Source organism: Selaginella moellendorffii, unplaced genomic scaffold, assembly GCF_000143415.4.
Source record: "Selaginella moellendorffii unplaced genomic scaffold, v1.0 SELMOscaffold_38, whole genome shotgun sequence".
Taxonomy (NCBI): domain Eukaryota; kingdom Viridiplantae; phylum Streptophyta; class Lycopodiopsida; order Selaginellales; family Selaginellaceae; genus Selaginella; species Selaginella moellendorffii.
The window spans coordinates 1509237-1533588 of NW_003314299.1; the positions used below are offsets into that span (position 1 = coordinate 1509237).

Here is a 24352-nt window from a genome sequence, read left to right on the forward strand (position 1 = left end):
TATATATACATATATATATATATATCTCTACATATATCTCGCGCTCTCACTTATGGAGTATATATATATATATATATATATATATATATATATATATATATATATATATATATATATATATATATATATATATATATATATATATAGATGTATTGTACTATTTTTATCATAGCCAAAGAAGGAACAATAACATATATCACTACCAAATAATAAGCTCCCCTCCTATTATCTAAAAATAATATTCTTTCTAATCTCTATTTTAATCTTTCAATAGTACTCACACTGAAATATAAAAGCTTAATGAAGTTTTGGGATTTTTATAATTAGCATCTATATATTTTAAATAAATAACTCTCTAAGTAAAATCAAAAGCGAACACTGTTGAGAAAAATCTTTACAGATAAATACATTATACTGGTTTACATAGATTTTAAGACGTTTTATAAAGAACATTTGTTATAGTTTAGCAATAGTAGTTATGTCATACCAACAGAGGAATATAAGAGAATTGTCAGATACATACAATGTTATGGGGATTTAAATTCAAGACTTACTTGGCCTTATGTCTAAATTGTAAATAGTATATGAATGAATGAATGAAATTGAAAATGTGATATTTATGTTAAAGTTTCATTCATGCATGAAATTGCTAAGGTTTGTATATCACTATGAAGAAGATGATGACATAAGCATCACCTCAGTCATAAATACAAGACTTCAGACAAGAATGTTAAAACACCACATCATAACTTCCACCTCACAAGGTGCACAAAGTGACGTAATAATAATTTAGTTGTTGACAAGAATCTTGCCTAGAAATATAGTATTTTGGGGTGGCAAAGAATGCATTCATCAAGGACTTCTAATAAGGATTGGACAATTTTAAGAATAATACTAGAGATTTATAAATATTTCTGTAGGAACTGATCATGTGTACTAAAGTACATACCCAAGAGGTAAAAGGCCCAAAAAACATGTTGAAAATTATTATGCATCACAAGTAGGTTATTCATTCATTAACTATTTACAAAGTCTTCTGGCACCCACCAAAAAACATGAGACTGGCTGATTATAGTAAGTTGTTTTGATGATCTTGTCAGTTATTTGTCTGAACTCCTCCAAATCTTATTCTGTCCCCACCCTAGGCTTCACCAATCTCACATCCTGCTGCATCTTGGATTGGAATCTCAATGCAATCCCCACTTAGTCTTGTCAGCATTTGTGGTGAGAAGTGTTGTCACACTTGTTTTGTTTCCAGCTCAGCTGTGGTGTATTTGTGAGCATGGCATCTATGACATTATGATCCTAGGATACTACCATTGTAGAAGCACAAAATCAAGGTGGAGGGAAGATGCATTTTTGCATTGCAATAAAGAGGGGAAAGAAGATGTCTACCAAGTTGAAAAGGGGTCAAGCTCCCATGGGAGTTGCTGCCCTCTAGAGTGGACAATCTTAAGGCTCCCATGACACAAATATTTCATGAGCATAGGACGTTTTCATGAGCATAGGACGTTCTTGATAAATTAAAATAATTCTTGTATCAAATAGTCAATCTTAGCTGTAAGCTTTTTTACAAGGCAAAGACTTTTACTCAAGAATAAAAGGCAATCATTTGTTCTCTGGAATAATATCTCAAAATGATATTTGTCTTCAGTTTTTATTTTGCAATTGCTCAAGCAACTGAAGTTTATAAGGTAGATTTATAAGTAAAATCTAGCTTTAGAAACTCATACTTAATATCACAGCTATCCAATGGAGAAGTTATTAAATGCATAAATTTTGAAGAGCAAATATCTCTCAATGGGAAAATCAAAGAAATCCAAGTAAGTATGAATAATCGAATGAGTACTATATATTTAATGTCTCAAACAGTTATCTCCACCAATTACTTTTCCCAGTGAGTCACCACCAAAACCATTTCCTCAGCATTTTTCTACAGAGATTGGCTCATGTCCACAAGGAAAAATACCAGTAATTCAAAACAATCTGACAAAAAATTTCAGATCAAAGTACCCTAAGCTCTCAAACATTAGTCTAGAAAATGCTTCAGTTCACGAGGTTTGCAATTGCAAAAGCAATCAATATGATCATTTATATTTATAATTTACAACAGCATGCTGGCTACAGCCACATTCTCCCCAATCCTGTTTTTGGGATGACAACCACAACTAGCCTTTGGCAACCAGATACCGAATCCAACAACTTTAGCTTGTCCCAATTCTGGGTGGTGCATTTAGCTGGACAAACAAAAACTACACTCGAAGCTGGATGGCAGGTGTTGTATTTTATTCCGTTTTATTCTGTTACTAATCCAGTGTTTATACAGGTGTTTCCATCGATGTATGGGAATAACGAGCCTCATCTGTTCGTTTACTGGACAGTAAATGAATCTTCTCTCGATTTACAGTCCCAGTAACATACTAAATCTTTTTCAACAGGCAGATGATTACCAGCACACTGGATGCTACAATCTGGAGTGCCCCGGTTTTGTACAAGTGAGCAACAAGATTGTCCCAGGGGCTACTCTAAGGCCAGCTTCTCAACACGGAGGACCTCAGACAGTACTTAGCTTCCTCGTTTACCAGGTGAGAGCGAAAAATTCTCGAAAAATGCTTTGATGCGAAGCGCAGGACCCCGAGACGAAGAACTGGTGGCTTCGAGTGGAGGACGAGTACGTTGGCTACTGGCCGGGCTCGTTGGTCCCAAATCTCGCCAATGGTGCCACACATGTAGACTTTGGCGGAGAAGTTTTCTACTACAAAGTTGAGACTTTGACTTGCTTTGCCATGCGATCTTAACTCTTTAATCTTTACGGCAGGGTAGCGAGCACACGACAACGCAGATGGGGAGTGGCGAGTTCCCAGAGGCCGGTTTTAAAAACGCAGCCTATCACCGAGATATGTACCATGTTCTCCTCGGTAACGATCACGCTTTGCACTACACGCTGTTGGCTCTCAACGACAGGTTCTCTCGAGTACCCTCCTGTTATAGAGTGGGACCAGCGCTGAATACCAACGGTGATACGTGGAAAAATTATTTCTTTTTTGGAGGTCCGGGCCGCAACCCAGCGTGCCCTTGAGGTAGGCACCACAAGAAAACGAAATTTCCATTGTTTTGGTCCCTGCGAAATGAAATAAGTTTTTACATAAACTCCAGAAAGGCCTGAAACCTGGAAAAGTCGTTTTTCTAACGCGCCGCTCCTTGCGATCCTATCAAACCAAAACGAGCCTTGAGTTTAAAAACCAAGCAGAGCGAAGCGAGCGTTGTGCGAGCTATGGCCGTGAAGAGAGAAAAGAATGCCTTGCACTGAGAAACTTACCGCAAGCAAAGAAGTACGTAGAGCAAGAAGTGTATACAACCGGCCTCTCTTGGGCTCGTTGGTTCTAAGTCTCGCAGATGGAGGCACCTTTGTTGGTGGAGAAGCTTACTACAACAGAGTTGAGACTTCTAAAGACTTGCCTTTGAGACGATATCTTGCGCTGGAAAAATGTGGACTACGCTGAGCAGGCTGGCGAGCACACAACGACGAAGATGGGAAGTGGCGAATTCCCAGAGGCCGGTTTTTGACGCGCAGTTTATCACCCAGAAGTGGACCTTGTTCGCCTTGGTAGCGACCACGGTTTGCGATACACGCCATTGGTTCTCGAGCACAGGTTATCTCAAGTGCCGAGCTGTATAGCAACGGTGAGAAGTGGAAAACTTACTTCTTTTTCGGACGTCCCGGCTTGAGATAGCCACCGCACGAAAACGAAACCACTGTTTTGATGCGTGAAAGGAAATAAGTTCTTACAAAGCTACCAGCACTAAAAGCCTATCTTTTACCAGAAACTGGAGCTTTTCTAAGGCCGAGGTGCTCAACGTGTCCTTAGAATTCTCACAAACGGAAAGTGCCTTGAGTAGAGCGTTTTCAGCGAGCGTCGTGCGAGCTATGGCTGTGGAGAGACAGTAAAGAAATCAGTACCTTGCACTGAGAAACTTACCGCCAAGCAAAGAACAAATAGAAGTACGTAGTGCTACAGGTGTTCTAGTGACACATCAAAGCGGCAGCAGCTTCTTGTACGGGCCTGGTAGCGTGCATGTGTGACTCGGTATCGTGGTGTTCTTCCTGAAATGCCCGGCCGCCGGCCATCCTCCTCACAAACGGGACGAAGTTGTGCCAGTTCTCGCTGTAAAACAGCTTCTCACTCATCCTCAAGAACGTAAACGAGCACATAGGCTCGCACGCCGTGGACGAGCAGCCGCTAGAGCTCGGGGAAATCCAGTCGTCCTCGTCCTCGCTCTCTTGCATCCGGGACTTCTTCAACACCTGTTCGTACGCAGCCTCATCGAATCGAGGAAGAGCGTTCTCTCCCGCCAGAGAGATCCCTGCTTGCTTGCATGCCGAGACCACCTGGTGGAGCAAGCTCTCCGGGCTCGAAAGCGCGTGAGGGGGCTGCTCCAAGTCGCGCATCTCCACGCAAGTGAAGATCATGACCACCCCGTGACGTCCAAACATCCGAGCCAGGCCCGTGTATCCGTCTCTAAGCCGAGTGTTGTAGTACCCGGCGGTGAGCTCCGCGGGATGAGGCCTGGTCCCGTAGTGCCAGTGAACTCCTGCCACTTTCCCTGCGAGCTTGATCCCCGTCCCCCGGAAGACGGCCTCGGCCGTGGAGAGAACACGCTCACCGTGAGAGGTGAGCATCCCGGAGTACCACTCGAGAAAAAACTGGCCGTAAGGCGAGTTCCATGAGCCGTCCCTGTTGAAAAACCCCGTCTCGTCTGGCCACTGGTTGTAGTGACCGGCGTCGTGAGGGCCCCCTTGTCCCCAGTGCTTTGTTCCACAGGCAGTCGCACAAGCTCTTAAGCTTGCTAACATGTACTAAAATCACAAACAAAACATTTTTCAGTACCAGGGCGTCGTAAAGCATTTGTTACCTCGTCATAGCACTGAAACTCGCCAATACCGGGAAATCTCCATTTTCCATTGTATTCGGGATAGGCCGGGTACCGGAGCTCCCCGGCAGGACCGAGTCCTACTTGGACTTCCTACAAGTTTCCAGGCTTTAGTGCCGAACAACAGTTTATTATAGAGTTTATTTTCTAGCTTACCACGATAGTCTCGCCAAGAACATCTGTGAATGCATGTTTGAAGCTACGCATGAAGTCCGAGTAGGCCTGGATAGGAGTTCTACCGCGTAAAACAGGAAGAAAGTCACAGCCAAGCGAAAGATATTCATGGTTCCTGTTGCCAGACTTGTCCGTGTACACAATGTTTGGATTGTTTTGGACCTCCTCAAGCACCCACAGTGGCAAAGGTATACTGCAAAAAACAAACACAAGTCTTCTGTCAGCGCTAGAAAAGACGGAGAAAACCAAGAGAAACAAAGACAGGGTCTGAAGAAGCAGCACAGGAGAAAGAGTTACTTACTAGCAAGAATCGCCAACGTTGCCTCCACACTGGTGAAACGACATGACAACTTGAACCTTGAGTCCATTCTTTTGGACCAAGGACACAAGCTCCTTGTAAGCGGACCACTTGTAGTGCTGAGGCTTTTCTCGCTCTACGATCCCCCACCAGACGTCCACCATCACGCCCTCCACTCCCGCACTCTTGAGCGCTATCAGCCCCGCGTTCAAGGCCCTCCTCCGGTTTAAGGTGTTGTTCACGTTGACACTGTCGAGAGGAAGCATGACATAGACGGGAACTCCTCCCGAGGAGCCCCGGCTCGTCGGTGTGTCCAGAAATGCATACTGCTTCTCGAAAGCTGGAAAGTCGGTCAACCGGAAGGAATCCAACTTCTTCTCGCTGCTGGACGGTGCCTCGGGAGGTGAAGACGACGATGGCAACGGCGAGAAGGATGGCGATGACGATGCCAGGAACGGCAAACCGAGAGGAAGTCTCGACTTCTTGCCGCGGGAGAGGGACCAAAGGCTGCAAACTTTGCTCGAGAGCGACCAAAGCTTGCTACTTCCCGGCCCCACCTTGAACTCCAAAAACTGGATGCCGTGTTGCGAAGAGGAAGAGCAGTTACCAGTCCCGTTTGTTGAAGACGCTACCACGGTTGTGGGACTCGTCACCGTTCCTGCGATCGGATTTGCAAGCCAAGCCTGTGACTGCCCCCCAAAAGCCATGACCACGATCTTTGCCACGGCCCAGCGATGAGCGTCCAAGATCAATAAGTCCAAGAAGGCCAAGAAGAGCCTCGTCGACCAAGTTGGCGGAAGAAAAATCCCATCTCCCGTGTACAAAGGTTGCATTCTGGGCAGTGTGCTTCGCAGGAGCGCATCCTGTTGAAGGAAACGAGGAAGAGAATATGCGCGCGTATATTCCCTGCCCGCCATATCTCCTCTTTCACAGACCATCCAGTTCTTCCCGTTTCCATCGTAATCGAAGTAAGTTGGATGTTCTGTTCTTCCGCCCCGAGAATTCTCAACATGCATTTAGCATTCCCCGGTATCTATCCCCGTTCCCGAATTTAGTGTTCTTTAGTTACTTGGCGACTAGAGCGCCAAGTAACTTATTGAAAGACACCTGGTTTTCTTCAATGTTGCTACACTGTTTTGGCGATGTCCTGTACAGAAGAGGAATGAGACTTTGGAGGGCGTTCTTAACAAACAAGCTTACTAGTTTGATCCTCTCCCCATACAAACCGCTGCTTGCATCGTTGAGGCAAAACATTGTCATTCTGGGTTTTAAAGCTGCAAGGAACTAGTAAGTAAGCAAAAAAGGAAAGCAACTGCAGGCAAGGCAGCCTTTGCTCACCTTTCACATCGCTGTTCCATCATAAAGTGATGAAAGCCGGGGATCGCTCCTCAGCTTCCTATCCAGCTCCGTGTACCTACACGAAAAGAGAAGGAAAAAATAAGTTGGCATTGTCAATCGTACAACCGTGAGAACTTACTTCCTCAAAGCTGACTGTTCGTGCTCTTTTGCTCGTTTTTCCAAAATGCGGATGCGGAAAACAGCAGTCTCACAGTCCTGCTCATACTTTTCAACTTCATCCACGGTCATTTGTTCTCTATCCCGTTCAAAGTTTGCTCGCCGCTTTGCTAATGCAGCAGTTTCTTCGTCATAGCGTGTCTGAAACAACAAAATTCCAGATTACTGACATGTTCTTATTTTCATTTACCTGAATGATCGTGGCTCGATTCAACAGACGCTGCTTTAGTGCCTTGAGGCAATTTTCTCGAACTTCAAGCATTTGAACCCGCGTCAGCTTTTGCCTTGGTCTTGTACCCGGTGGCAAAAACGGTGACAAATAATCAGTTGGTGCCTGCAGCCAAATGCAAAAGTCATTGCTGATCGAAGCTCCAGAAAATTTAATACCTTCTTTTCTGCTTCTCGGTCCTGCAACGAGTCGTCCTGCTTGAAACAAGCAACGTCTGTATATGGCAGCTCCAGAATTACGTTTTGCTCTTCCTTGAGGCGATGCTGAAGAATATCACGAGTTTCATTCTCCCCATCACGGACTGCCTTTATCATTTCCCGTTCAGTTATCAGAAGTTCATGAAACTCATCCATTCTCTCAAACAATTCCAGTTCCTTTTCGAAAGGGTCAACCTGTTTTTGGGACAAAAATTTATCCACAGCAATTTTCGTGAACCAAGTACCTGAAGTAGAGTCATTGTGCCATCTTTCGTATAGACGCGCGAAATGGAAGTGATACGACGACCTATATGATGGTAGTCAATGCGGATCTGATCTTGGCTTAAGCGGAAAACCTTTTTTGCAACATTCTTCGGGTGTTGCTTGGAGAACCTGAGCAAACAAAAATTAAGCCCGTGCCTTCAGCAAGTGAAAAGGGAAGCACTTTAGTGTAAGTTTGGTGATCGGTAGAAAGTTGTCAGCAACAGTTTTCCTTCTGGCAGCCAGCGAAATTGTGTACGTTCGTTCTGAAACAGGATCTCGCTTATCTCTCACAGGGGTTCGTGACCTTCTGCTACTAACGCTGCAAGTTACAGTCATTTGCATTATTAGACAAGAGCTGGATCCAAAAGTTGGCATACCTCCTGAACCGAGACATAGTGCGTGATAATGACTTTCCCCTTGCACTGTCAGAAGATATTCGAGCTCGGCTTGTTCTGCTCGCCGAGTCGCCACGAAGGCTACTCCCACGAGACGAACTTTTGGTCTTAGGCTCGGCAGTTGCTGCTGTTGATGCTGAATCTGGTTCACTTCGAAAAATAGGACTGCCTTGAGGCAAAGTTACTGGAGCCGGCACACCATAACATGCACATCGGTACACCATTGAGCTTTCCGAGTTATCAAACGTTTCAACAAGCTTCTTGCCTAGCAGCTGCACTAGAAGACCCTCTTAAGGAAATTAATAAACGTTAGGGAGAGACTCGGTTGCTCACCTCTTCGCGGCAAACCAATCCATCAGTTCGAGCGCCAGAATGGAACATAAATTTTCTGCTCACCCCCTCTACTATCTCAATTTCCTTCAGTCCAAACGATGTCCCCTGATTAAAAAATTCATGCACCTACAGAAACGGAAAATGTTATCAATAAACTGGTAAGGCAAGAAAACCAAACCTTGTTCTCCTGCAGGAGAAAAATTCTCCTTTTAAGGCCATCTTTGCGTCTCTGAAAGTAATCGTGACATTCCAAAAGGATTCTCCTGTCGTTGTCAGCGTAGAAGTGCAGGCGTTCGATCAATCCATCCCAGCGAACATAATCTCCATAAAATGCATACATCTCATGAGTACACTTGTCGTAGTGTGTCTTCTTCATTCCTTTCGGACACCTGCAGGATACTAGAGAATGTTAGAACACGTTTCCTTGAAAAAAATCGTACCATGTACCTTGTGACAAAAGCCTCCATGGAAATCTCAAGCTTAGGTACCCATGAAGGTGGCAAAAGCCAGTGATGTATATCAGTCTCGCCAATCTTTTCTCCCTCGTCGACCACAGTCTTCTTATCAGAGCTGCTTTTGGCTATCGTTGCCTTCGTGGCACCAGAAGTTGCTGAAATCGTTCCAGCAGCAGCCTCTGGAGATGAAGCGCGAGTTGGATCTGGCCTTGAGCCAGCAGGTGTAGAAGAAGGAGTCGGCTTGGACGACGTATCTTCTTCCTTCTTGCCATCAACAATGGTCAAGTTGTCTCGGAAACGGCCTTCAGTGTCAAGGCCATCAAAGATTCTTTCCCACTTCACGGTATCCTTCAAATTCCAGGAAAGATCATTGATCCCTGCCCGAGTTGGATTCGGCTGCATGTTGATCCAGACGTTGCTCTGGTTCCAGACGTACTCAACAGCATAATACGGAGAGTCCGTCAGAGGATACTTCCGACCAGTACTAGGTTCGACGAAGAAACTTTCGGTCAGACCTCGTTTTCCACTCACAATCATCACCCAGCAATGTACTCGTTTCCTGTCCAGCTTGTCAACCTCTGGTTCAACCGGCGGCTCTGGAGTACTCACGGCCTCAACCACCATGGAATCCTGTATTTGCTTTTGTACGCCACCACACTCGGTTGCCTCTGGTGTTTCTTCTGCTCCCTCCAGCTTCGGATCGTCCGGTTTCATTTCTGGCTCTGGCTCCACCTCATCTGACTTTCCTTCCTGTTTTGCATCGGACTTTGCTTCTTGTGTCGTGCTTGTAGTGCCTGCTTCAGCTGCTGTTTTATATGGATCAGGAGATGATGAAGTTGACAGAGCTTCTGCAGGCTCGGGAGGGTCCGGCGGCTCAACCTCTTCCAAGTCCGGGACGTTGCATCTTTCAACGCAGTACCTAAGAAGTGTGTCCTCCTCTTCGTTTTGCCCGTATTTCAATTTGGCATCGACGCTTCCCTTGAAAATCTCAGCAAAGCCTTTTGCTGCAGCATCTCTGATGTCTTTCTCATTTGAAAGAAATTGATCATTCAGTATAGGTGGCGACGGTCTCGAGTATTTTGTTGTTCGTGGTGGCTTTTCAGGAGGCCGCCGGGAAGCAAGCTCTCGCTCTTCGACAGCTTTGGGACACTCGCAGTGTTTCTGATAGAAAACGACTTAACCAACAAGCAAATCACACAAGAACAAGCCGGCAAATATACCTGATTATTGGAAGTTAGAAACAAAGGTGCGTATCCCGCTACACAATATGCATCATAGCGGGCACCAATAAGAAGCGACGCCAGTGCAATTGAAAAATCAAAACAATCGCCTCTTTGCCACTGGTGGAACAAGTAAAATAAGGTTGCATGTAAATCAACCTATGAATACCTCAATAACACTCTGTGAAGACGGTATGTAAGATGGAAAGTACTTTGGATCTTCAAGGGTATCAAATGCTAGGAAGTTGGATATAAAGCTGGCGCATCCTTGCCACTGGTATAACTCCGTATACTCCATGTGTGATGGCCGTATTGTCGAGCAAATGAACTTTTCCACGCCACATTCATTTTTCGCTATGAGAAGCAAGGGTCTTCTCTCCGGGTATACTTGCTGAAACTATAAGCAAATTTCCCGCACGCGTTTCAGGAAAGACACGAAAAAAAGACTTACTCGCTTCTGAAGATGTTTAACGTGCTTCAAAAGAAGTTGCTCTTTCTGGGATAAAACCTGGTAAGATCTTGGCATCTGGTTTATCTGGGAAACCAAAGCTGTTTAGCCTGGAAAAAAAAGAAGATAAGTCAAGCCTTACTTTGGTATGTATAATATGAAGAACACGATCTGTTTTTGTATCCAGAGACCTCTTCATCGTAGTTTCTACCATCTGTCACGGAACAGGCTGAAAGTACTTGTAAGTGTCTTGAAACAGAAGTGGTATAAATCAAAATTTCACCAGGGGTTTCAAAGACTCCAGCATTGTCTCCATGTACATATCCCACGTTTCAGTACTAGTATCTGATTCGATTTCGTCCAAAGTTTCCACCTTGAAGATGATAAGTTTGCTGGCGTGGAAACAAATCCTGAAACGTTCTATAACGTTGTTAACTGCTGTCCAGTCTAAAATAATCACTTACGTGCACTGTAATGCGGAAGTAATCTGGCTTTCGAGTTCTATCCAAGAACCTGAAAAGGCAAAGTGAACAGCCTGTTATCATCAGAACGTTTAAAGTGGTAGACTACCTTCGTGTGCACTTCGCTTAACTTCTGCTGAAACAGTCACAGCTGGACTGCAGCAAAACAAACACTGATTGTCAATAGTAAAATTTACTTCTAGTTCTGGTTTAGAAAGCATTACTTTGAAGGCTGTCGCAATACTTCGTCCCCGAGAGGAAGAACAAACGCTGAAGTCAACGCCGTTCCATTGCCATCAATCCCTCCAGCAATATAAAGCCTGAATCATACAAACACCATCAATCGGTTTTAGCCGTTCAACACACATGCCAACCTGTTGTCGAATATGGTAGCGACATGGTCATATCTTGGAGATGGGCATAGACCTTCGTTTACTAACTGCTCAAAAACTCAGAAAAATAAGCTTTCCATGTAGCAGTAAAACCCAAACCTTTGTCCAAACAAGACTATTGACGTCCAGAACATAAATGTCATCTTGCATAACGTTGCCTTTTCCCCCATGTACGTATATATTAGCTCCTATAGCCGCAACAGCAGCGTGCTCTCTGGGTGCAGGCACAGATCCTTTCGTGCGTTGCGGTATCCAAGACCATGTCTGAAAATTAAGTTTACTGAAACAAATATTTATATGAATGCGAGACTCTTTGAATCAAAAATACTTGAGATACTTTAAAATGCTAATACCTGAGTGCAGAGTGTGTACAGATCGTTATGCCGTTGGCGAGTTCCACGGCCTCCAAATAATATCACCTGGTTAGCAGCAACTGAGAGCGATGCACCTTCACGAATTGAAGGTACAGTCCCTTCTACAAGAGGCTGCAAAATATAAAAGTTTCAGCATTAGCAACACAAAAACAAAAAAGTCAAATACCTGATACCAAGACACACTCTTGACATCAAGATAGTGCAGGTCATTCAAAAGCTTATTTTCTTCGTTTCGACCACCAAAAATATACAACCTGCGACAAAAAATAAACTGTAGCCAAACAGAAACTGCATTGAGGTAACAGCATACCGCTTATGGCCATCATAGGCCGCTGCGTGACCATCACGAGGCGCAGGAGCATTTCCACTTGTCCCAGGTTTAGCCCACAACAATGTCCGCAAGTCAAACGTGTAGAGATCATCAACCTGATACAATCCATAAGCTAAAAAAACCAGGGCAGTTACTAATACCTTTCCGTAATTGGGAATGTTTCCCCCAAACATATACAGTATAGGTCCAGCTTCCGTCATACTGTGGTGACTTCTCATTGGAGGGCCTCCTGGCGCAGACTCAAATCGCGTAGGAAACTGCAAGTAAGAGCCTGGAAACCAATAATGTCGGATGAATCACAGGTCTCTACATTACATTCTCTTACCAACAATTGTAGGCTGAGGCTTTTGACGAATGAGCTCTTCTAGTTGCTGCTGCGAAAATGACTCCCGCAAGAACTCCATAAACTCTTCAAAACCCTGTCATGACGGTCAAGGTTTCAAAATCGAAGAAGATCAAAATTCAGTATCTAGGCATACCCGAGAGTAAACTTTGTTGGCAGGCTCTGCAAGAGGATTTGCTTCGCAGTTGAACTCTTGTAGGTTCTTTAGAAGGCTGAGTGATGGTGGAATATGTACGAGGCGGTTGTTATGGACGTCCAGAAGTATCAGCTCCTTGAGATTTTGCAAAGCCAGAGGTAAAGTGGAGAGCATGTTTGAGCTGACATCCAAGCGTTGTAGGTGTCTAAGCGTTCCAAGCGATTCTGGTAGCTCGGTAAGCTGATTATTTGCTGCCAGTAAAAAAGAAAACCTTCAAGGCTTTTGAAAAGTATGCAAAGTACTAAGAGAACTTACCAACATTCAAATAAAGCAAGAATCCTAAGTTTTTCCAAAATGTCGGCAGCGACGTCAGATAGTTGCGAGCAAAGTTGAGCTCGCGAAGTGCAATCAATGAACCGACCAAATGATCCATCTCCCTTATTTCATTCTCAGAGACATCAAGGACCTGAAAAACCACGAAAATTAATTGGAGCTAATGCGCGGAAGACTTACCTGAAGCTTATGAAAGGAAAACACGACTTGAGGTAGCTGATGAAGATTGTTTTGATATAGTCTTAGAGCTCGTAGGCCACGAAACTCAGAAATCTCCGGTATCACATCCGTCAATTGGTTGCTGAGCAGGAAAATCCAATGAAAAAACCAAACAGATTAATCAGTAAAGAATCTTATGCAGCTATAGATCAACAGCCTACTTGTGAAAGTCGAACTCGATCACAACATTAGCACCAGCTCCTTTTATCATGTTTACTAATCCTTGTGGCAGCTCTTCGAGCTCCAAGCCGCTGTGAAGATCAAAACATAGTGAGAAAAAAACCGAGCATTTCGAGATATTGGTTTACCTGAGTACAAGCTTCTGTGACTTCCGGCAATCGGCCATGCGAGCCTTGATCTTCTTGAGCTTCACGAAGCTTTGTTTGCTCTTCGTCGCCATGGCTGCCGATGGAAGAGATGGACAAAGACTGGAGAAAATGCAAGGCGCTCCTCCTAGACGAGAACTAAACCCCTAAAACCCTACCCTACGCGATCCAATCCAAGCTCTGGAATCCACAATGCTAAATCCCTCGCCTGGGATCTCTCAATGCCGCCTCCTAAATCGATCGAAGTACCCGCACTGCTACCAAACTCACATATTTCGAGCACAACACTCCATCGTGAAGCTCATACACGTGATCGATCAATCGCCCTGCCCATTCGCCGCGCGGAGGCATCCAAAAACCCTAGCCCTAAAACTCTTTCTGCTGAATGCAACAACTGCTTTAAAATGCAGGGTATATTCCCAATAGCGCGCGAGCCGTCCGATCAAGACACCCGTAAAACCCTATCGGCGGGGATTAGGGTTAGGGCTTTAGGAAGGGGGCCGCCGAGTTCTTGAGCAATGGCGACGGAAGAGATGCAGGTGGACGCTCCCCCGGCGGCCGTGGTGCCCGAATCAGTGCTCAAGAAGCGCAGGCGCGACGAGCAGTGGAGCGTGGAGAGAAAGGAGCGCCTCGCCCTCGCCCAGAAGAAGAACAAGAGCAATCGCCGGCTGATTTTCAAGCGCGCCGAGCAGTATGTCAAGGAGTACCGTGATCAGGTATGGGGGGCAGCATTCTATCGCTCGATTCCTGTGGCATTTTCTCACTCCTTGCATTGGATCTCCAGGAGCAGGATCTGATTCGGCTCAAGAGGGAGGCCAAGCGCAAAGGAGGCTTTTACGTCGAGCCGGAAGCCAAGCTCATGTTCGTCATCCGGATAAGAGGGTGAGTGGTTTTTCTTTCTCGATTTTAAGTCTGTACAAACGGAGTATTATCTTTTGTTTTCATCCAGTATCAACGACATGCATCCCAAGACCCGGAAGATCTTGCAGCTTCTTCGCCTGCGTCAGGTAAATTCCTTGTGAAAGCTGCGATTGTGAAACGAGTTCTCTGACTATCACGTTCTTTCTTTTATAGATCTTCAATGGGGTGTTCATGAAGGTGAACAAGGCAACCATGAACATGCTCAAGAGAGTCGAGCCGTACGTGACTTACGGGTAGGTTTCTTTGTTTTCCAAGATCACCATCACGATTTCTAAGCAAAACTCTCCAGGTATCCGAATCACAAGAGCGTGAGAGAGCTCATCTACAAGCGTGGCTACGGGAAAGTCAACAAGAAGCGCATCGCTCTCACCGATAACTCGATCATCGAAGAGGTAAGATCCTTTTCTACGATGACTTCTCTAGTTCTCATCGTTTCTTATTTGTTCTTTCTCAGAGCTTGGGGAAGTATGGAATCATCTGTATCGAGGATCTCATCCACGAGATCTACACGGTCGGGCCACACTTCAAGGAGGCGAATAACTTCTTGTGGCCTTTCAAGCTCAGCGCTCCTCTCGGCGGATTGAAGAAGAAGAGGAATCACTACATCGAGGGAGGAGACGCTGGAAACAGGGAGGTCAAAGTTAACGCTTTGATCCGCCGGATGAACTAAATCGCCCTCTCAACACCCTCTTTTTTGCCTGGTTTTATGCTGTGTGTTCTTCCAGAGCGAGACTTTTAAATGATCGAGAATATTCGCAACGAAAACTCGAATCTAGGGCAAATCGGAATATGCTTAAGAGATGCGTTTAGGTGATGTTTTTTAAAAAAAGGCCCAACGGCTCCTTTGGCGCCCGCCGCCCGTGAGCAAATTCGTGTACGGATAGAATGTGGCCACTTTGCGCCAGTGGCCGTACGACTGCCGGCTGAATGAGCGCACGTCTTCCCTGCGGGGGTCTTTCCTTATTCCCCCCTCTCTCTTTGTCCAAGGCACTTCTTTCAAGGCTCTACTTTCGCTAGGGTTTGATCGATCGAGGAGCGTTTCTTGCGTTATCGGGCAGGCGGCGCGTGGAAATTCCGTGAATCGGGAGCATTTTCGCCACGATCGACAGTGCTGGAGGTAAGCGGCGCCTCCTTTCTTGGCCCTGGATCTTTATTTCGAGAGCTGGTTGGGATTTCTAGGCATGGACGCCGCCAGTGAGACGACTTGTGGATCTTTGCTGCGGGAGCTCCAGGTAAGAGCTTCTTAGATCCTACATTGCGCGAATGGACACTGAAAATGGCACTGCGCAGCACATCTGGGACGAGGTCGGGGAGAGCGATGAAGAAAGAGATCGTATGTTACTCCAGTTAGAACAGGAGTGTTTGGAAGTTTATCGGCGAAAGGTGGATCAAGCAAACCATGGGCGAGCTAGGCTACACCGGGCTCTTGCTGATGCCGAGGCAGAGCTAGCTGCGCTTGTGTCTACACTTGGAGAAAGACCTATCATTGTGAGTTTCTTGGCTCTTGGATCTTTTTCTTGTTCTCTCTTTAAAATTTTTGTGTAGATCGAGAATCGTTTGGGCACGCTAAAGGAGCAGTTTGCAGCAGTTTATCCCATCGTCGAAGAGATGAAACAGAAGAAGGAGGAGCGCAGTAGACAAATTGCCGATGTGAGGTTCCAGATCCAGAAAATTCGTGGAGACATTGCGGGAGCTCCGATCAACGACACGCCGGTTGAGGAAGATTTAACGTTGAGGAAGCTTGAAGAGTACCAGCTTCAGCTGCAGGCGTTGCAAAAAGAAAAGGTAAGAGAGCTTTTTCTATACTGGATGGAACATTGAATGCTCTAACTATATGTCTTTATGTCTAGTGTGATCGAATGAACAAAGTCATGGAGTATGTGAATCTCATTCATGACTTATGTAGCGTTTTGGCTATCGACTTCTTGAAGACAGTGGGTGAAGTACATCCCAGCCTGGAGAGTCTAGAGAGCACTCACACAAGAAGTATAAGTAATGAGACGTTAGCAAAACTTCAAAACACGGCGCAACGATTGCAGCAAGAAAAGAAGGAGCGCATGATAAAGGTGATCTCTTTTCTTCTTTTTCGATTCAACCAAAACAATTGTTTATGCAGCTGCAAGAATTGGGAGAGGCTTTGATTGAGTTGTGGAGCCTCATGGATACTCCGTCCGAGGAGCAGAACTGTTTTCAGCATATTACCTGCCATCTTGCTGCTAGAGATGACGAAGTGACAACTCCTGGAGCGCTTTCTTTGGACGTCATGGAACAGGTTCAAAGCTATAAGACGTGTTTCCATAGAGTATCTTAACTGTTTCATTCTTCTGGCAGGCGGATTTGGAAGTTCAAAGGCTGAGCCATCTCAAGATTAGCAAGATGAAGGAGCTTGTGCTGAAGAAGCGATCAGAGCTCGAAGATATCTGCCGTCGCGCTCACATGGAATGTGACGAAAATGTGTCGGAAGAGAAGATCAGCGCTCTCATTGATTCAGGTAACGGCGATAACCGGCTTCTTTCTTACACGATCTAAATAACGTATCTTGAAGGTATGATTGATGCTGCGGACCTTCTCTCAAACATGGAAGACCAGATTGGCAAGGCGAAGGAGGAAGCATTCTACAGAAAAGAGATTATGGATAAGATCGAGCGCTGGATAGCAGCATGCGAAGAAGAAAGCTGGCTAGAAGACTACAGCAAAGACGAGAACAGGTACTCTGCCAGCAGAGGCGCACACTTGAACCTGAAACGTGCTGAACGTGCTCGTGCCACAGTCAACAAGCTACCAGGTATACTTTTGTTTTATTGACAGTGCGTGTATGCAATTAACACTTCCATGCAGCTCTTATCGAGTCGCTAAAGGCCAAAGCGAGGTCGTGGGAAGAAGAAAGAGGTGCTCCATTCTTCTACGACGGGGTATGCAATTCTCATGCTCCATGCTGTTTATCCTTACGCTGTTTCGCCAGGTGAGCTTACTCGCAATGCTCGAAGAGTACAACCACTTGCGACGTGAAAAGGAAGAAGAGAAGCGACGGATGCGGGTAAGCATTTGCTTTCCTATAGCTACAGCCATGCGAAACAATCGTTTTCTGGCTGGCAGGATCACAAGCGCATCCAGGAGCAACTAATCACCGAGCAAGAAGTTCTCTTCGGATCGCGTCCGAGTCCGATCAAGCCCAACAGCGTCAAGAAGACCGCGGGTCTAGGCGCAAGGACGATGAACGGCGCCGCCGGCGGCACTACGCCGGCCAACCGTCGTCTGTCCATGGGAGGAGGAGGAGGAGGAGGAGGCAGGAACGGACGCCTCGCAACAACACCAGCTCCAAAGCTCGAGGATAACAACGCAGGTGGGTCTGACAGTGAGATCGCTTCTGTCACCACCGATTATCGCCTGCAGGTGCCCATCCTCTGAGCTTCCAGCCCGACCGGAAGCCATTGACGCCACTCGTCTACCAGCAGCAGCAGCAGCAGCAGCAGCAGGCTTCCACGAGAATCATCAACTCTGCCGATTGCTTTGCCAGTCCGGTGAAGCCGACCTCGCTATCTCTAGGTGCCAAGCACAGCAACACCGGCATCGCGAATAACACCAGCTACACCAACAAGAGCAACAGCAGCACCACTTTATACAAGAAGTGCGAGCCGCTAGAGGAGGTGGTGATCACTCCAGTCGCCTCTAAGCAGGCCGACCAAGGGAGCTTGAGAAGCGGTGGCTCGCTGCTCGTCCCCGAGATTGGCTCAGTTCTTCTTCCACACAATGCTCCAGGCATTGTTCCAAGCAGGCTACCGCAGCAGGAGATGGAGTACTCCTTTGAAGAAAGGAGGCTGCTGTGTCTAGCTAGGTAGGAATCTCATGTATATAGAGATTAACAGCAATTAGTTTACTACTCTGCCAAAGATGATCCTATCGTTGTTTCTTGTTGACGTGGTATGGTGTGTAGGGAGAAATCAAAAGAATATTTCGCAACAATGCAACATTGGGAAGATTTTGAGGGTGATTGTGCTGGATTCAGCAACTTTGGTGAAACTTGTGCATATGTGTTGGCAAATAAAAAATAAAGAGAAAAAAGGAAAAGAGAAACGTCACTTGATTTTGGTGCAACTCTTTGGACCGTCGATGCGAACTGTAACGTGGGGCGTTTATGGCGCTTGGATGCAAACTACCGCACGCTTTAATGATCATGGCTGCGATGTCATCCAATCCAGGCCGTCGAAAATGGAGAACGAATCGCGAATGCGTGATGATGGGGTGGAATTGTCATGCTCTCCAGAATGGAGCTCGAATCTTGAGAAAAAAAAGCAAGACAAAAAAAAAGATAAATATTTCCGAAAAATCAATCCATTTCAAGTCAGTCTGATTGATCGCGAAAGCAGGAGGAGAAAATTAAAACGGGTCGATCATTCACTATGTGTAATTGGCAAGAACTAACCTCCAGTAAAAAGTTAAGAAAAAACTAGGAAGAAAAAAGAAGCTAGTGAAAATCTTTGTAGAGCTCCATTTTTTTTTGGTAGTCCTAGCGTCCCTCAAACCAAGCAATGTGTGTGTGTGCTCACTCGATGTGGACTCTCTCCTCTTCTCAAAGTAATTTTCCTTCCTTTTCTCCTCTCCTCCAATTTTTTCCTGAAGGGCTTTAGCGAGAAGGAAAAAAGAAAGAGGAGAGGGAGCGAGTGAAAGAAATTTGGGCTGCAATGCGATGTTGTGGGTTTCCTTGTTTTGATAGAGCCAGGGCGGTGGTAGCGGTTTTTCTCGTTTTCTATTTGGTTTTGGGTGTGACTCTTGTTTTGGGCGATGACGATCGCGGCCGCCAGCGATCCCTGACAATCCAGCGCGTTCTAGAAAAGATCAACAAGCCAGGCGTCGCCAGCATCCAGGTCGGTAAGCATTTCCTTTTCTCCATTTTCCTTTCCTCCATTTGGGAAGTTCTCGACTAAAGAATCTTCTTCCTTGATGTTCTTCCTTAAATTATTCGTGGGTGAAGAGTCCTGATGGAGATATTATCGACTGCGTTCCCATCGCCAACCAGCCGGCATTCGATCATCCATTGCTGCAAGGCTCCAAGCTACAGGTTCTCATATAAATTCTCACTTCCTTAGAAATCTCCTCTAACCTTCATGCCTGCTTGTTTGATCGGTGGTAAACTTGGTTCCCACGTTTGCGTGTTTTCCTTCGAGCATTCGTAAAATTACGTGTTTCTTCTTGTTCTACCATTTTGCTCGAGGCATTGGTGTCACTGATCGAGCGAATTTTTTGCTATCAACTTTACAGATCTCGCCATCAAATTCCTCGTTTCTTCTGGCCTCCAAGAGTGGCAGAAAGATCCAGCAGCGATGGCACCAAGCTGGCCAGCGTTGTCCCAAAGGCAGCATTCCAGTCCGCCGGACGCTCGAGCTGGACGTGGAGAGAATCGCTCAGCAGCGCGAAAATCACTCGATCGATTCCTTTGCTCGAAAATCCCAGGGCCCTCCACACGTAGACAGCCACAAAAGCTTGCAAGCTGCGGTACCTTCTAGCTCCAGGCAACACGAGGTAAGTTTTTCTTTTTATTCTTCTTCATTGTTCCTCCAAGTTGATGCATTTGGATTCTTCTCTTCGATCCTTGTTTTCGTGCTGCTGTTTTCCTGTTCACTTTTGTCAGGTTTTATCTTCATTGCGGTACAGTTCATGTTCGCAACTTTGTCTCTGTGCAGCTTTCTTACACCTTTTCTTCTTTTTTTTTACTTTTTTCTTTTTTTTTTTGAGATTTAGCACGCAATTGCGTACGCGGAGGGTGTGTTTTACGGAGCCGAGGCCGTGATCAATGTATGGGATCCGTCAGTAGAAGGTGCAGATGAGTTCAGCCTCTCGCAAGTCTGGATTCTCTCCGGAACTTTCAATGTTGATCTCAACAGTGTTGAAGCAGGCTGGCAGGTATTCAAAACTATTTCTCAAAAAAAAAACAAAAAGACAAGAAAAAAGCAGAAACAACTCACAAGAATTTCCAGGTGAACCCCGCTCTCTACGGCGACAGGAATCCCCGATTCTTCACATACTGGACAGTAAGAAGTTTTCTTGTTTTGTGTTCATCTTTCTCAGGCTTTTCCAAATATCTCAGAGTGATTCTTACCGTGGCACTGGCTGCTACAACCTTCTGTGCGAAGGCTTCGTGCAAATCAACGACCAAGTCGTGCTGGGCGGAGCAGTCGCACCCGTTTCATCACTTAACGGCGTCCAATACGACATCCGCATCCTCATCTTCAAGGTACACACAAAAACCTCCAAACTTTTCTCTTCAATCTTCTCAACATATCTCAAGCTCTAGAGAAAGAGATCTTCCATCGTCCCAAGAAACGTCTCACAAACTTTTTATTCACTTTCGCAGGACTTCATAACCGGCAATTGGTGGCTTCGCTATGGAGACGAGCTCATTGGCTACTGGCCTCCGCAGCTCTTCACTCACTTGGCCGGCTTTGCAAACGTGATTGAGTGGGGCGGCGAAGTGGTGAACACGAGACCAAACAACAGGCACACGGCAACACAGATGGGAAGCGGTCACTACCCGCAGGCAGGCTACGCGGTGGCCAGTTATCTCAAAAACCTTCGTGTGGTGGATCTCACCAGCTTGCTGCGCGGCCCGGCTAGCATTTTTACGCTGTCCACCAAGCCCGACTGCTACAGTATCCGATCCTCGGGTGGAACTTTCTTTTACGGGGGGCCTGGATTGAGTTCTTCCTGTCAATAACAAACAAATGTGTTAGACTGGAGGGAGGTGATTTCAAGAGGATGTTGGTGGTACAATTCCACTGATGATCAAAAACGTCAAGAGAAGGGCAAAAAGAGCAGATTGGCATTCAATTTGACTAATAAGATTGATCTTCCAATTTATTCATGTGAGAGACAAGAAAAACTAAAGTTTAAAATGTTTATATGGTAATAAGAACAACTGAAATTTTTAATTGCTTTTTAAAAATAATACAAAAATACCACAGTAGCATCAGATGACAACAAATAAGGCTTTCTTTCAGAAAATAAGAGTTTCTTAGAGGTGAGACTTTATATATTATTGCTTGTGAATCTATTTATTTTGAGAGTTTTAATATGGAGTTAAGAGATGTTTTATTTCTACTTAGCTTAATTCAAAATCTATTATCAATTTCTCAGCTTATAAGTCAAAGTGTTCATTCCTATTTCCTAAAGTGATTTAAAGTACCTAAACTCTACAATTTTTGGAGGTTTCAACTATAGAACAACAAACTCCTGCAATCGCTCGCCCTCGAGAGGCCACCGCTGTCCGTGTTGCCGCACTACCATGCCATCTCGACTTGTACGCAGCACGCTCGCATCTGGCTTATTACGGCCACAACTTGAAGTTTTGTGCCTCTCCAGAGTTATATATGTTCAAGAGTTTTGTTGGACTAGATGGCCGGCTTGGGACGCAGGATTCTAGCACGCAAGAGGAGGAGGAGGTATGTACATGTTTCTGTGTGCAAGCTTTTATTCCTTTCTTTCTTGCCAGGTTCTAGCAAATGGTTTCTGCAAGTAGCGCACTCCGTCCTTCATGGAGAAAGCTGTGAGGGCCTGCACTATGGTAGACATGTGATACTAGCATCCATTCTTTAACACACATTAAAATCTTTGCATGATTTCTTTTTGTGATGTTCTCCAGCCAAATGGAAAAGGCATGGTTGATGAACATGCGGCCAGAGGACTATGATCTCGCAAAGCCACCGGACATAGCGATGTGGCGCGCTTACAGACAGTACGTTGGGCATCCCGTGGTGGTTCCGAAAGAGCAGCCCAAGATTGAAGGCCGCGTCCTTTCCACTATCAACTATAAATACACCCGCTACCTTCACACCGAGGCCTTCTCAAGGAAGGAGGAGGAGATTCCAATACCAGGACTTCTATGCTCGTTTCGTCATTAATGTAATATCAGCTAGTTCAATGGAGTGATTTCTCTCTCTGAGGCGATGCTTAGATGGTTGCCTGCGTAGTGCACGCATGCTTAGAACGGCAGAGCTTCGATGCGATGTAACCTGTTTGAGCTAAGATGGAGCCATTCAACTTAAATGCGAGTGAGAAGAGATACTACGATGGGCCATTATGTGGACACGACCAAGTTCGAGGCTCTGGTATGTGAGAAAATCTTTCTCCTGGCTTTGATTTCCTTTTTCCCTCCTTTCTTCCAGGACGCAGTGCAGAGGTAGACACTTTGAACGCCTCACGTGAAAAGTTAAAGAAGTTTCCGAGCACGACATTTCCCCTCGAGATATCGGGCTCATAAAGAAGCAGATTGCTGACGCGCTGGAGCCTGGAGATATGGTGCTTGTTTTTTATTGTACGGCATTGTCATGCTTGGTAGTAGTATTCTATTGTCTTGGGTATGCCACTCACGCTAGCAGTATTCCTTTTGTCTTTCACTGAATGCATGCATATGCTTGTGCCTAGCTTATACATCTCTGTGGATCTTGACGAGATGAGCCACATTTCTACTGAGTAGTAGGAACATTCAGGTTAGCAGTGATTTTCAAAAGCGTAGTTTTGCTCCTTGTCCTCCGAGAAACTGACCTCTGGTTGTCGCAGTAGAAAGCTGGTCGACATGTCCCAGCCACCCGGTCAAATAAATCTAGTGACATGGGCAAAGACCGCTGCTCAACAGCAAGGAGGGACTGGAGATCCTCGGCTCTATACAATGTTCCATTTGACAACCTCGTCAGGGTGGCAGCGATCACCTCCAGCCGGACGTCTCTCACAGGCCTCTCATGCAGTCGTCCAGGCGTTGAAGCTAATATACAACGACTCGGACGCCAGCGACGGTATCGTGTCCGGCAATGGCAGCATGCCCAGGGAAAGCCAGCAGCAGGACGTAAAGTCGAGGAATCCTTTTGTCGGCGGTGGTGGAGCGTACGCAAGCGGTGGTGGTGGTGGTGGTGGTGACGACGAGAGAATTCGCACTGCGGCGAGACACGGCTGGGAGAGTGACTCGTTCAACAGCATTGACTACGACTCTAGGACGTTTGGTGGAGATTACCAAGGACGCTTCGGCTTGATCGATGTCGCCGCAGTGGGAGATGACGCGCATTGCTGCTGCTCCCCCAGCTTGACAGTGCTACCGAGTGAGAAACACGCAGTGAGTGTTGGTGCTACTGCGGTACAAGCGGGACGATGCTAACAGGAACGACCATAGTGACATTTGGCTGCTATAGTTTTTAGAGGGAGCGGGGCGGCGATGGTGGTTGGCGGAGATAGAAGGGATAGATTGATCATTGTTTCACACAGGCTAGTCGTATTCTTGCTCGAGATGATGGTTTCGAGCTCGGCTTCTCATCGATTTGGATTTTCTTGCTGGGTGTTTGCTACTGGAGTATAGCAAGATCACGGGAGCAAAAGAAGGCGAGCTTGAGTTCCTGGCTCGGGAAACAAGCTGTCTATGCCAGAGTATCGAAAAAACGGCTTAATAGTAAACGTAGGGCACAGTATTGCGCGCAGCAATGCTTTCCAGTTCTTTTCGTAGAAGTCTCTCGACGCTAGGCAGTTTTTCTCCGCTGCCCTCGCTTGGTCGTTTGTCTCCGCTTCCGGGCAGTTTATCTGCGGATCTGAGGCGTACGCTTCATCTATCGCCCGTGTATCGTACCGAGATTTTGAAACCAGGGGTAGGATTTAATGATCTTGTCAACGCAAGGGGTATTGGCTATGCTGGGGCCATGTCCAAGTTCGTCGCCAAAGCTGCACGGCCGCATGAGGAGGAGGCAGCGGCGATGGACGTGCACGAATGCGTGTGCATAGATGCCATGATCGCCAAATGGCATGCTGAAGATCCAGACGAGACGCTGTTCCTGGTGCTGGCACTCTGCTACATCGCCCGCCTCTCCGATGCCGAGAGGAGCGCGTGCGCTGCAACGCTGGGCTGGGACGGCGCGCGAGCGCGGATGGACTGCATGGTTGATTTCGCTCGCCGGGTGCTCCTCTCGCAGACTCCAATCCTTGACTCGTTAGAAGCATCGAGGCAAGAGGAGGAAGTGACCGGTCACCTGGAGCGTTTGTGGAGCGCGTTTTGCAGGGAGAGGAACATGAAAGGTTTGTAAC

General features: G+C 46.1%; 5 protein-coding genes across 5 annotated transcripts; 3 read left to right on the forward strand and 2 right to left on the reverse strand.

Annotated features, from left to right (window-relative positions):
• Positions 1 to 4024: 4024 nt before the first annotated feature.
• LOC9658685 (beta-amylase 3, chloroplastic) lies at positions 4025 to 6420 on the reverse strand. Its single transcript, XM_024683665.1, has 3 exons — positions 5408 to 6420; positions 5089 to 5299; positions 4025 to 4858 (listed from the first exon to the last, which is right to left on the reverse strand). The coding sequence occupies exons 1-3, from the start codon at positions 6418 to 6420 to the stop codon at positions 4025 to 4027; spliced, it is 2058 nt and encodes a 685-aa protein (XP_024539433.1).
• A 15-nt stretch (positions 6421 to 6435) lies between these two features.
• Positions 6436 to 13728, reverse strand: LOC9659238 (dynein regulatory complex subunit 7). The gene is made up of 32 exons (XM_002978799.2): positions 13358 to 13728; positions 13211 to 13300; positions 13011 to 13131; positions 12813 to 12963; positions 12498 to 12748; positions 12344 to 12437; positions 12159 to 12289; positions 11998 to 12113; positions 11854 to 11941; positions 11667 to 11798; positions 11413 to 11622; positions 11296 to 11360; positions 11146 to 11241; positions 11031 to 11077; positions 10925 to 10973; positions 10744 to 10870; positions 10603 to 10674; positions 10464 to 10547; positions 10182 to 10409; positions 10013 to 10132; positions 8785 to 9953; positions 8516 to 8726; positions 8338 to 8463; positions 7987 to 8276; positions 7791 to 7928; positions 7591 to 7738; positions 7307 to 7540; positions 7110 to 7253; positions 6882 to 7060; positions 6743 to 6818; positions 6605 to 6678; positions 6436 to 6551 (listed from the first exon to the last, which is right to left on the reverse strand). Exons 1-30 carry the CDS (start codon positions 13447 to 13449, stop codon positions 6746 to 6748), a joined length of 5076 nt encoding a protein of 1691 aa, XP_002978845.2. The 5' UTR covers positions 13450 to 13728; the 3' UTR covers positions 6436 to 6551; positions 6605 to 6678; positions 6743 to 6745.
• A 132-nt stretch (positions 13729 to 13860) lies between these two features.
• Positions 13861 to 15078, forward strand: LOC9659240 (60S ribosomal protein L7-2). Its single transcript, XM_002978689.2, has 6 exons — positions 13861 to 14091; positions 14160 to 14257; positions 14325 to 14382; positions 14450 to 14529; positions 14586 to 14688; positions 14751 to 15078. Exons 1-6 carry the CDS (start codon positions 13894 to 13896, stop codon positions 14964 to 14966), a joined length of 753 nt encoding a protein of 250 aa, XP_002978735.2. The 5' UTR covers positions 13861 to 13893; the 3' UTR covers positions 14967 to 15078.
• A 141-nt stretch (positions 15079 to 15219) lies between these two features.
• LOC9658686 (65-kDa microtubule-associated protein 1) lies at positions 15220 to 18201 on the forward strand. The gene is made up of 12 exons (XM_024683573.1): positions 15220 to 15413; positions 15476 to 15528; positions 15587 to 15784; positions 15842 to 16081; positions 16147 to 16362; positions 16413 to 16568; positions 16628 to 16787; positions 16842 to 17081; positions 17135 to 17208; positions 17259 to 17333; positions 17393 to 17639; positions 17690 to 18201. Exons 2-12 carry the CDS (start codon positions 15478 to 15480, stop codon positions 18133 to 18135), a joined length of 2103 nt encoding a protein of 700 aa, XP_024539341.1. The 5' UTR covers positions 15220 to 15413; positions 15476 to 15477; the 3' UTR covers positions 18136 to 18201.
• A 622-nt stretch (positions 18202 to 18823) lies between these two features.
• Positions 18824 to 21220, forward strand: LOC9658687. Its single transcript, XM_024683574.1, has 7 exons — positions 18824 to 19161; positions 19269 to 19355; positions 19556 to 19816; positions 20036 to 20197; positions 20272 to 20325; positions 20382 to 20528; positions 20649 to 21220. Exons 1-7 carry the CDS (start codon positions 18979 to 18981, stop codon positions 21006 to 21008), a joined length of 1254 nt encoding a protein of 417 aa, XP_024539342.1. The 5' UTR covers positions 18824 to 18978; the 3' UTR covers positions 21009 to 21220.
• Positions 21221 to 24352: the final 3132 nt, after the last annotated feature.